This window comes from Notamacropus eugenii, chromosome 1 (assembly GCF_028372415.1).
Source record: "Notamacropus eugenii isolate mMacEug1 chromosome 1, mMacEug1.pri_v2, whole genome shotgun sequence".
NCBI classification, from domain to species: Eukaryota; Metazoa; Chordata; class Mammalia; order Diprotodontia; family Macropodidae; genus Notamacropus; species Notamacropus eugenii.
Genome location: NC_092872.1, coordinates 65,728,214 through 65,740,406, shown reverse-complemented (window position 1 = coordinate 65,740,406; position 12,193 = coordinate 65,728,214). Strand labels below are relative to the sequence as shown.

At 37.7% G+C, this 12,193-nt stretch overlaps 1 protein-coding gene across 2 annotated transcripts in view; it reads left to right on the top strand.

Annotated features, from left to right (window-relative positions):
• COL15A1 (collagen type XV alpha 1 chain) overlaps window positions 1-12,193 on the top strand; it is a 193,837-nt gene that overhangs the window by 75,807 nt on the left and 105,837 nt on the right. For both annotated transcript variants that reach the window (XM_072604723.1, XM_072604714.1), the window contains exons 6-8: window positions 2,006-2,261; window positions 6,443-6,555; window positions 8,788-8,925. In XM_072604723.1, coding sequence (XP_072460824.1) covers window positions 2,006-2,261; window positions 6,443-6,555; window positions 8,788-8,925 — 507 coding nt within the window. The remainder of the gene's footprint in view (window positions 1-2,005; window positions 2,262-6,442; window positions 6,556-8,787; window positions 8,926-12,193) is intronic.

The window sequence follows — 12,193 nt, the reverse complement described above, 5'->3', positions numbered from 1 at the left end:
GAGAACTGACCCAAGTCCTTGTTGGCTAATGGCTACTTGATAAATGTTTTCTAAGGCATTCCTTTTCCCTGTTTTAAAGAACAGAAACCCAGAAGAAAAGTTAATGTCAGCATATAGTGATAATGGGGACAAGGTCTTTTGTTCAGGAGGGGAGAGGGATGGTGGGAGGGAGTGGGAAAGAGAGATACAGGCAGACACTCAGAGAATATACATATATACACACATACATGTGTATGGACATTGTATTTTACATGCATATATGTGAATTGAAGGTAGTATTGGGAGAGAAGGCATTAGGATATTGGAGGATCAGTAAAGACTTCATTTAACTGGTGTTTGAGTTGAATATTGGAAGAAAGAAGGGATTCTAAGAGGCAAAGATGAGGAGGGAATGCATTCTAGATCTGCCAGACTGCCACAACAAAGGCACAGAGATGGGAGATTGAGACATGTATGAGGAACAGGCCAGGTCATTTGACTGTAGAGCAGTGGAAGCCAAGTAATATATAAAGAAGCCAGAAAGATATTTGGACTATCCAAATTGTGATGGGTTTTAAAAGGCAAACAGGGGGGTTATATTTTATCCTAGAGACAATAGAAAGTCGCTGGAATTAATGGAAAGGGGGAGTAAGATGATCAGACCTTCCGTTAAGGAAAATTACTTTGCCAGCTATGCAGAGGGTAGATCAGGGTGAAGAGACTTGAGTCAGGGCAACCAAGTAGGAATCTATTGCAGTAATCTAAGAAACTGGTGATGAGGATTTGAACCAAGGTATGGCTTTGTGAGTCATGAGAAGGGCTTGGATACAGGGGTGCACTGGAGCTGGTTCTTACTGCCTCTTGATAGCTGATTATTAAATTTTCAGTGTGAGTATTTATGCCACAAAAATAGATAAATGCTACAAATCGGGGCTTGAGTTATTATCTAGACTTAGGAAAGTGATTGAGAAAATGTTAATAATGTAGATTAAATTTAGGAATGCACCATGTTTTGGACAGCCGGTTGTTAAACATTTGCTAGCACAATCTTGAATGTGAGAGCTGTTATGGAAATATAAACCATGATATTTAGCAACTGATGGGCATGTGAGGTGAGGTAGCTGAAGGACAGAGGATAACATTAATGTTACAACTATGACTTTCCTTATGCCATTGGGTTCTTTCCCTATTTGGACAGAGTGAGTCAGTCAACAAATATTTATTAAAAGGGTATTGATTCCTAAGGGGATAGGGAAAGGGAATGGACCTGTGACTTCACTGGTATATGGAGCTTTGGGGTAAGGAAACTCCTTTTAATAAAAAAAAATTATATAATAACAAATATATGTTACATTTCTATAAGGGAAAGCTAGGTGGCACAGTGAGTGGAAGGCCAGCCCTGTAGTCAAGAGGAACTGAATTCAAATCCAGTCTCAGGTATGAGACACTTACTGTGACCCTGGGAAAGTCATTTAATCCTTTTTGTCTCAGTTTCCTCATCTGTAAAATGAGTTGGAGAAAGAAATGGCAAACCTCACTAGTATCTTTGCCAAGAAAACCTCAAATAGGGTCACCGAGAGTCAGACACAACTGAAATGACGCAACAGCAACAAAACATTTCTGCAATTGATGCTTTATAATTTATAAAGCACATTCCCACACATTGCTTCGTAGAATAAGGTAGATGAGTCTGGCATTGCCTTACTTTATTCCCAAAGATGCCATCTGGTTCTAAATATTAATTTTATAGCCAGACAATTTTTGCAGTGGTAAATAGGACATTAACAATCATTTGAATATATTTTTTTAAAAAAACAGATTCTTAAATGAGACTCTCTGGAAGAAAATCAAGTCTATCTTCAATTGTTCCAGGTCTTCATAAAAATCTCTTTTCTGATATTCCCTCTTTGAAGGTGAACAAGCTTATTCTTGGCTTGTTTGGCACTTTGTATTTTCCTTTTCCAAACTATTCAAAGACATTTCCTTTAACTATGGTTAAGAAAATAATTTTAGATTTTTTTTTTAGCCTGAAGAAACAAAATCAGAGCCAGTAGAAGCACCTCCAACAACACCATCTGAGTCTAAGGAAATGGAGCTCTCAGGTGATGCTGAGACTGAGGATGGTCCTGAGGCTGAGGATAGCCCTAAGGCTGAGGATAGCCCTAAGGCTGAGGATGGCCCTAAGGCTGAGGATGGCCCTAAGGCTGAGGATAGCCCTAAGACTGAGGATAGCTCTGAGATCACCAACACCAGTCACACAGACTCCAGCAACTCAGAACAAGGTTGGTTCCTTAACTCATTTTGTGCTCTGAGGCTTTTTCTTTATTACAAAGAATTCTGCTCAGTTGACAAATGGAAATCTAGTAGTATTTAAAATATAGTTGTTCAAACTCTTAATCAGTTGGGATTCTTTTAGAGGGCAATTACGGGATTTGTAATTAAGTAATTTGTAATAATTTGTAGCTAGTAAAATTATAATTTTTAATAATTATTAATTTATGATTAATTAATAGAATTTGGAGCTGGAAGAGTCTTTAGAGACCATCTAACCTAGACCCATCATTTTACAAATGGCAAAATTCAGTCTCTGAGAGGGAAATTGATTTGTTCAAGATTTTTGGCCTCTGACTCAATCCTGATATTATCAGACTTCCCTGGAGATAGAATATGTTGAACTCAAATTGGAATTTAATGCATGAAGATACCTAGAGAAATAGAAAGTAGGAACCAAAGGAGCATAAGCCCAGACATGTAGACCTGAAAGGGACCTTTGAGGTCATCTAGTCTAATCCCCCCATTTTACAGGTGAGAAAGTTGAAACCCCAAGAATGTTAAATGATTTGCCCAAGGTCCCACAAAGAGATACAGTTGTGAAAAGAAAATATATTTGGAAACATTTCCATAAAATCATAACCAAATCAATCTCTGAATGTTCTCCCCCAATACCTACAGATTAAAGTCTATACTTAGTCTGGCCTTCAAGACCCTATACTTTCTGGATCTATCTTCTATCTATCTTATCTGCATCTATCTTCCCAGCCTTTTCTTATCTGTCCCCTGCTTTCTCCATGCACATAGGACCAAGCTGCTAGATAGTGTAGTGGATAAAGCCCTGACTTAGAGTCTAAGGACATTAGTCCAAATTCTATATCCAAAGCTAGAATAATTCTGGACAAGTCACATAAGACTCTCAGCCTTGGTTCCCTCATCTGTAAAATGGAGATTATAATAGGATCTACCTTATAGGGTTGTTGTGAAGATCAAATGAGTTAACATATGTTGAGTGCTGTGCAATCCTCATGATACTATAGCAATAATAATAAAAACTAACACCCAAACAAGATGTCTGCAAAGACTTAGTGAAGTTTTACTCTGTTAGTTATTAAACAAGAACATAAAGCTCTTAGCTTAAAACTTCACTAAGACTTTTGTACAACCCTCGTGATATAATAATAATAGTATCTAGCATTGATACAAAGTATCTCCAAAGTCTTAGTGAAGTTTTAAGCTATTAGTTACTAAGCTATAAGCTAGTAACTTAAAACCTCACTAAGATTTTTGTGGTGGTTCTGGGAGCCAAAGTGGCAGAGTGATTACTCATTACTATCTTCCTCTCCTTGTTGACCTTGATGAGCTCAGAGAATATCTCCCCAGAAAGAAACCCTGGAACAGTGGGAGCAGCTGAAGGGGTAAACAGACTCTTAGCACATGAGGCTAGGAAGGTGGATAAGGAGGGTCCTTCTTGCTATGGTGGAAGGGGACTACTGCAGGATGAGAGCTGTCCAAGACAGCCCCATCTCAACAAACAGGGAGAAGATCCTGAGCCCCCGGGGGGGTGAAGCCACCAACTGCCAACACCAGGACCCCAGGTGAGCCTCAGCACCCTAGGGGAATCAGAAAGACACTAGCACAGACAGGATCACCGACTGTTGAATTTGCCTATGCTCCAGCTTAGAAGAGGAGACCTCTCATGACCAGACCACCCCTCCCCAACACTCAACGAGCTAGCTCCAGGGTAAATGTGGTGAAACCCGAAAAGAACTCACCTGGCCTCGGTTTTCCAACACCAGCCAGCTCAGCACCAGGTAAGCCGCAGTATTTTAGCTTCTAGCTGAAAGAACCAGAGGCCGCAATACACAAAGCCTCAAGTTATAGGCACAAGAACTGTGGGACAGAGCTCCCTATGCCACAGATGCAGAAAGCAGAGATCTACTTTAAAAGTCAGGAAAAGGATTATTATCATGAGTAAGAAGCAAAGGAGAAAAGAAAAGACCTTAGAATCTTTCTATGGAGACAAGGACCAAAACACAAATACCAAAGAGGTCAACATTGAGACTGTACCCCCATCTAAAACTTCAGAAGGGAATATGAACTGGTCTGAAGCACAAAAAGCCTTCTTGGAAGAGTTCAGGAAGGATTTTAAAACCCAAATTGGAGAAATAGAAGAAAAACTGACCAATGACTTTAAAAATATGAAAAAAGAAATCACAGAAGAATTTAAAAGGAAAATTGGACAAATGAAAAAGGAAGTACAAAACCTAACTGGAGAAAATAACTCCTTACAAGGAACAATTGGACAGATGGAAAAGGAGATGTAAAAGTTAACTGAAGAAAACAATTTGATAAAAATTAGAATCAGGCAAGGAGAAGCTAATGAATCTATGAGACATCAAGAATCAGTGAAACAGAATCTAAAGAATGAAAAGATAGAAGAAAATATAAAATATCTAATTGGAAAAACAACTGACCTGGAAAATAGATCCAGGAGAGAAAAATCTAAGGATTATTGGTCTACCAGAAAGCCATGATGAAAAAAAAGAGCCTGGAAAATATTATCCAAGAAATCATCAAGGAAAATTGCCCAGAATTTCTAGATCCAGAGGGCAAATTGTCATCAAAAGAATCCATTCACCTCCTGAAAGGGACCCCAAACTAAAACCACCAAGGAATATCATTGCCAAATTCCAGAACTATCAAGTAAAGGAGAAAATACTACAGGCAGCCAGAAAGAAACAATTCAAATATTGAGGAGCTACAGTCAGAATCACACAGGACCTTGCAGTTTCTACATTAAAAGATCGCAGGCATTGGAATATGATATTCCATAAGGCAAAGGATCTGGGACTACAACCAAGGATCAATTACCCAGCAAAGTTGAGCATAGTATTTTAGGCAAGGAGATGAATATTCAGTGAAATAAGGGATTTCCAGACCTTCTTGATGAAAAGACCAGAACTCAATAGAAAATTTGATCTTCAAACACAGTTCTCAAGAGAGACATAAAAAGGTAAACGGGAAAAAAAAAGATTTTTGTGATATCTTGCATAAATTATTGTCATTATTATTTTTCCATCTCCACACCATACTGATATTGTTCCTTGTTCCTGGATAGACCTTCCTTGACCCCTCCTAATCCACCCTATTCCCATTTTCCCCTAGTAACAGCTTACCATCCTTCAAGGTTTTGCTCAAATAAGATCTGTTCCATGAAGTTTTCTTTCCCTGCTTCTGGTCTCGCTCTTCAATAAGAATGGATTTCTCTCTCATCTTTTCTATAGCACTTTGTACATTTGCAAGCACTTACATTCCAGTCTGATTAAGATTTATCTATACACTTAAATTCCCTTTCCCCCTAAGCTCCCTGAAGGCAGGGACTAGTTTTTATTTAATCTTTGAGGCTTCCTTGGTATCTTGCACAGGCTCACTAAATGTTTGATGAATAAATAAGATAAGCAGAGATTTGGAGGGTAATTGATTTGGTGTCTTCTAGGTGAGAAGAAACATTAATCATGTCAGTGTTGATCATGTGGATTGAAGAGTTGAGGACTAAATTAAGGCCATTAGGTGACTGGTCATTTTGGCAAACCAGTTACACCAATTATTTGATATTATGTAATTGGCTTCACAACCATCCATCCTCTCCCCTGCCCCCAAAAAAGTTTTTGACTGAAATTTTCACCTTTAAACAACTTATAGTGTTCTGTGCTCTGGGAAAAGATGGTAGAAAAATTAGTGAGAAGAAATATTTGCTGGACCTAGAAGTATGTGACCCTGGCCAAATCACTTTCTCCCTCTTTGGACCTTGGTTTCATCATCTGTGGAATAGGGTAGTTGGAAGGGATAAGCTCTAAAATTCCTTCCAACTCCCAAATCCTATGATTAAGCAGCAAAAATACCCTTATAGCCCAAGTCTCGCTTTTTCACTAGTTAAACAAGAACTGATAAAATGGGGAACAGATGGCCACAAACACTCTCTAGTGGTCAATAGCCTTTTATGGATAAGAATAAAACCAGTGGTGGATAGTGAAGCCCCCAGGCAGCCTCAGGGCTAACCAGCCCACTAGACCTTTTGAGCCTCATGAGAGGGTATGTGTATGAATGAATGTATATCCCAGAGGGGATGTCAAATCTCACTTTCATCTCATCTGTATACTATAATAGAATGATCATTCCTTCAATTTAGGATCTGGTGATTCTGTTCATGACACACAAGAAAAGGACAATGTTACTGACGGTGATCCAAAAGCAGAGATTGGTTCAGGAAATGAAGAACTCCTTGAAATAAGTGGAGAAAAGGTGAGTAGTAAATTAAATATGTCAATTCAGTAGGCAAACATTAATCCTGTCAGTGTTGATCATGTGGATTGAAGTGTTAGGGACTAAATTAAGGCCATTAGATGCCAAATTGACTGGTCATTTTGATAAACCAGTTAAACCAATTATTTGATATTGTATAATTGGCTCCACAACCATCAGTCCTCCCCCTCCAAAAAAAGTTGTTTGACTGAAATTTTCACCTTTCAACAAGTTGTATTAGTGTTCTGTGTTCTGGGAAAAGATGGTGGATCATTTGCTTATTTCAGCCTTAATAGTGACTTTTTATTAAGTATACATCACCAAAATATTATGTCTATTTGCTCATAGTTCCCTTAATAGCCTACTCTGATGCTTCCTCATGACCTGTAGATGACTCTGTCTCAGTTCTGGAAGGTTATACTAGTGAGGCACAATCTCTGAAGGTCCTACTAAAATAGAAAAATTCCAATTATGGGCTAAGTGATGTAACATGGAGCACCTCTGTGAGGGCAATACTGGAGGGAAAGGAGGAGGGGGAGAGGGAGGTGCAGTGATCATTGCCAGAAGGTTGGCCACCAGTGATGAAGTTTTTGAGGCTGTGGCAGTTCACATAGGCAATAGATAAAATATTTAAAAACACGATCTGTGATGATATGGGAAGTGAGTATCCATGCCCAGAAAAGCATAGATCTTTGGAGGTGTTAAAGAATTGTTTATAACTCTGAACTGAGTACAGTACAGAGTAATTAGGAACCATACTGTGCTCTCTCTCTCTCTCTCTCTGTGTCTGTCTCTCTCGGTCTCTGTTTCTCTCTTGACTACAAAACAGATAACAATTTTTAACCAGATTTGTAATTTTATCTACAATTTAGCCATTATAGATTTATATAAATGAGTAATAATTTAATTTCTGAGTAAAAACTTCCCTTCATCAAACTTCATATAACACTTTACTTTCCAATGAACTTTTCATCTAATGCTGTGGATCTATAATGATCTCTTATCCTCCCCGTTTCATCCCTTCCTCCAATTACCAACATCTATTGGAACCAGGAACATGTATTGCCATTATTTTTTTTTCTAGGACATGTGACCATTGCCCTAGGTTTTCCTGATAAGGGAACTCCCTTTACCAATACAGATCATCAACTCTTCTGTAATTTAGGGTATTAAAGAGTTGCCTGAAGCATTAAGAGATTAATTGATTTGTCCAGTGTCCCATAGTGTATCAGAGTAGCTTGCATTTAGGTCCTTTTGTCTCCAGGGTCAACTTTCTTCCCACTATATTCCACTGCCTCTCAACCAAATTAGCTCATTTTAAACAGGGCCAGGGATTTGAGTCATCTACCTGGTAGATTTAGCTACTGAGCTATAGGCTTACCAATGAGCAACTGATTACCATGAGACTTATTCAACTAAGTTAATACCACTGCCTCCCCAAGAAAATAGAAATTTAAAATTGTTAGTTCACTTATCTAAGTTATTATAAGTGCACAAGTAGACCCACTGAATAAATCGTCAAGTATTCCATTGCTTTGTAGCTGGCCTAGAATTTTTAAAAATTGACAATCCACTTGGTGGCAACACAAAGACTGACCCTAAATGTATCTGTTAGTTTTTCCATCTGTTGAAAAAGATGATAATACCAGTAATTCCCTTCTATGAGGAGATATTATGAGAATAAAGTGAAAATCATGCTATTATTAAAATGGAAATTGCTAGATATGTCCCAACTTTATATTAATTTCATTATCACTGTGACTAGCACACAGTGTTTGCTGTAAATGCTTGCTGACTTTTCTTGACTTGGAATCATGGCAGCTTATACTTCAGTACTATGTTAGATCTATGATCTTGTCAATTTAGGCATTCCTTTTCACAATACAGTTCACAATCTATCTATACCTACCCATCCCATGTGACTTGTGTGTATCTCCTGTTAATCTGTCACAAAGGATCCAGCCGACACACTTGGGCCCTTGACGTTGAATCAATCCCACTGGTTATACCTTATTCTCACTATGTGACTGGATCAGATGGGCTCATCTTTCTTTTTTTTTTTTTAATCAAACCTTTTAGATAGTAAATTTTATGTCACTCTTCATGTATAATTCTTTGTTTGTAACTCTTAACTTGAATTCTTCATAGATTTTGATATTTTCTGACTTGTATCCATATAGTATGGCAGCACACTAAGTAAGTTAAGTGATGGTAATTACTTCTTTTTTTCAGGATACAACAGATGAAGAAGGTTTGACAGGAACACAAGCACCTATCAGATCTCCTGGAAAAGAAGATGAAAACAACTTTCCAACTTATGGTCCAAGTCAACCTGTGCCAACAGCACAACCTGAAAGTGGTGACATCTTGGTAAGGGACATCAAATACTTCCTTTGGCTAGAATAATGTTTAACAAGAGAAAAGCATGTGTTTCTTTTCTCTCTGTATCTGTCTCTCTCTATATGTGTATACACACGTATATGTGTGTATGTATAAAGATGTGTGTACATATATAAAAAGATATATGCATGTATATATACATATACATATATGTGTATGCAGAACAACACCATATATAAATATATATAAACATATGTGGGGGGGGAGACAGAGAATGAGAGACAGAGAGACGCACAGAGAGAGAGACAACATTGTTCAGTTGTTTCAGTCAAATCTCCATGTTTCAGTTCAGTCTCTTCACAACTCCATTTGGGATTTTCTTGGCAAAGATATTGGAGTGGTTAGCCATTTTCTTCTTCAGCTTATTTTACAGATGAGGAAACTGAGGCAAATAGGGTTAAGTAACTTACCCAGGGTTATACAGCTAGTAAGTATATGAGGAGAGATTTGAACTCAAGAAGATAAGTGTTCCTGAATCCAAGCTTTGTACTCTATCCACGGCTCCACCTAGCTGTGATGCGTGTGTGTGTGTGTGTGTGTGTGTGTGTGTGTTTACGTGTGTGCAATTATGTGTGATAGACCAAAGGTTATAGGATGGGAGCAATTCTTAATTTTTTAAAGTTGACTGTCTTCATCTTAGTAAAGAAAATGCAGTCAGCTATATTTTGAGACAGAGCAATCAATCATTTAATCAAGAAATAAACATTTATTAAATGCCTACTATGGGCAGCCACTGTGCTAAGTGCTGGGGATACAAAAAGAGGCAAAAGACAGCCTCTGATATCAAGGAGCTCACAATGTGAAGGAGAAGACAACAAACAAACAAACAAACAAATCAATCAATCAATCAATAAATGAATGAATTAATGAATGATGAACATATATATATATACATATATATATATACACATATATATATACACCAACAATTAGGATAATTAGGAAATAACTAGTAAAAGAGAAACACTAGAATTGAGAAGATTTGGGAAAGGTTTTCAGTAGGAGAATGGGCTTTAGTTGAGACTTAAAGGAAGCAGAAAAGCCAAGGGACAGAAATGAAAGAGGGAGAGCATTCCACACTTGAACCACAACCAGAAAAATGTCTGGAGCAGAGAAATGGGAGGGTCTTATTGGAGGAACAGCAAAGACCAATGTCCCTGGATCAGAGTACGTCATGAGGAGTAATGTGTAAGAAGACTGCAAAGGTAGGAGAGGGTCAGGTTATGAAGGGCTTTGAACACCAAGAAGAGGATTTTGTATTTGATTCTGGAGGCTTTAGGAAGCCCTTGGAGTTTACTGAGTAGGGGGCTTCATGGTTGAACCTACACTTTAAGGAAATTACATTAATGGCAAAGTAAGGGTTGTATTGGAGTGGGTACTTGAGACAGGCAGACCCACCAGAAGGCTATGGAAATAGTCCAGGCACAGAAGTCATGAGGGCCTCCACCAGAATGGTGGCATGAATGAGTAAATATGAATTCATAGACTCAAGAATCTTAGAATTAGTGGGTCCCTCAAGGACCATTTATTCATGTCTACTGCCAGTATAAATTATGTCTATTTTGTTACTTAATATTGTTTGCTTCCATTATTTCCTTTAGAAATAAGTTTGCATAACACTTCTTGGGCAATTCTGGCTGAGCATGCCCTAAGGGGGGGGGGGGGGGTGGAGCAGGGTGGGGGGATACTTACACACTTGATAGGTATTCAGGAACTATTTTCAGATGAACAAACTGAGGGAGTGAATGAATGACATTACCATCTACATTTGAATATCTTTAGAGGAAAGAAAAAAGTTCTACCAGTAGTTAGCTTTGAAAATCTGAGTCTTTCATTAATAAGGGAACAGTTAACATTTTTGGAACCCTTGGAACTATAATTACAGAAACAAAAGGAAACTCAAATGTAAAGGACTGACCTAATACACCAACCTCATGGTTAATGATAGTCCAGTTGGAGAGGATTACTTGATATGGCCTTATTCATGTTTGTTTATTTCTGAACCACACATTGCAATCTCATTCTCTTGGATCATTCTACAGTATTGCCTTTGTGCCCCCAGGGGAGAGGTTTGGGAACCATGGACCCAGTAGGTAAGGTACTTTATCCATGGTGACAAAACTAGAGAGAGAAAGAAATACAAGTGACAGACAGCCTGCATTTCTGTTCACAACTTCCTATTTGACTATATTCTTCCCCCTAAGGTCCATAAACAGAACTAAAATCCAAACACCTTTAAAATAGCTAGGTCACAGCTAGGAGAAAAAAATAGAGACATTTTTTCCCTTTGGGTGTTATAATCTCTCTTCTAGCTGACATTTCTTTTTAGGACATACCTATTAAAAACATACACATAGGTCTCATTTTCACTTATTTAGAAGGGTATTTTATTTAACATAAATGGATCCATTAACTAATGAGATTCTATTTTTAAAAATTTACTAAAGGGAATCTTTTTTTTTTTTAAAGTAAATCATTTTCATCTCAATATTCTAGTCCAGGGGATAGAGCTAACCTCAGAGTTAGGAAGATCTGGGCCTGAATCCTGCCTCAGACACTTACTAGATCATGACCCTGCAAGTCATTTAATTTTTCACTACTATAGGTGACTCTGTAAGATTATAATCCCACAGAAGATACAGAGCTGCAGTTATAAAGAAGTCCCTCAACAAGAGGAAGTTTCCCATAATGATGAAATCAAAGATCCAGTCCCCTAAACAAATTCTTCACAAAACATATTCTGTTCATGGGTCCTGATGTGATACATCTCATTCATTCCATTTCTCAGGACAAATTTCAGATTTTTAACAATTGCATAAGAAAAAAAAAATGCTTTTTAATGTGACCACTATTCTTTCTCAACCTATGTTGCTTTATCATTGATTAAAGCAATGTGAAAACTGTAGCTTATGGTACATTTCTTGAAATACATAAAACTTTTATTTTTAAAATAATTGCATTTCAATTATGCAAAAGTAGTAAAGGAAGCACATATGACTATTTAATAGTGCTTTTTGGTTAGGAGGTACATGTTAGATTGCTTTCTTCTAGGATTTGACATACCCAAGGTTGTACTTTTGCCAAGCAATTTGGTTGTGATATTAGGTTCTCAACTCTCTTGTGTGTCAAGTACCATAAAAGGATTTTATAGTGACCAAAATCTAATCCTGTTAGCAGGCAAATTACTTCCAGCAGTAATGAAAAACATTAATTTGCAAGGACATGTTGTCTGTTGGGT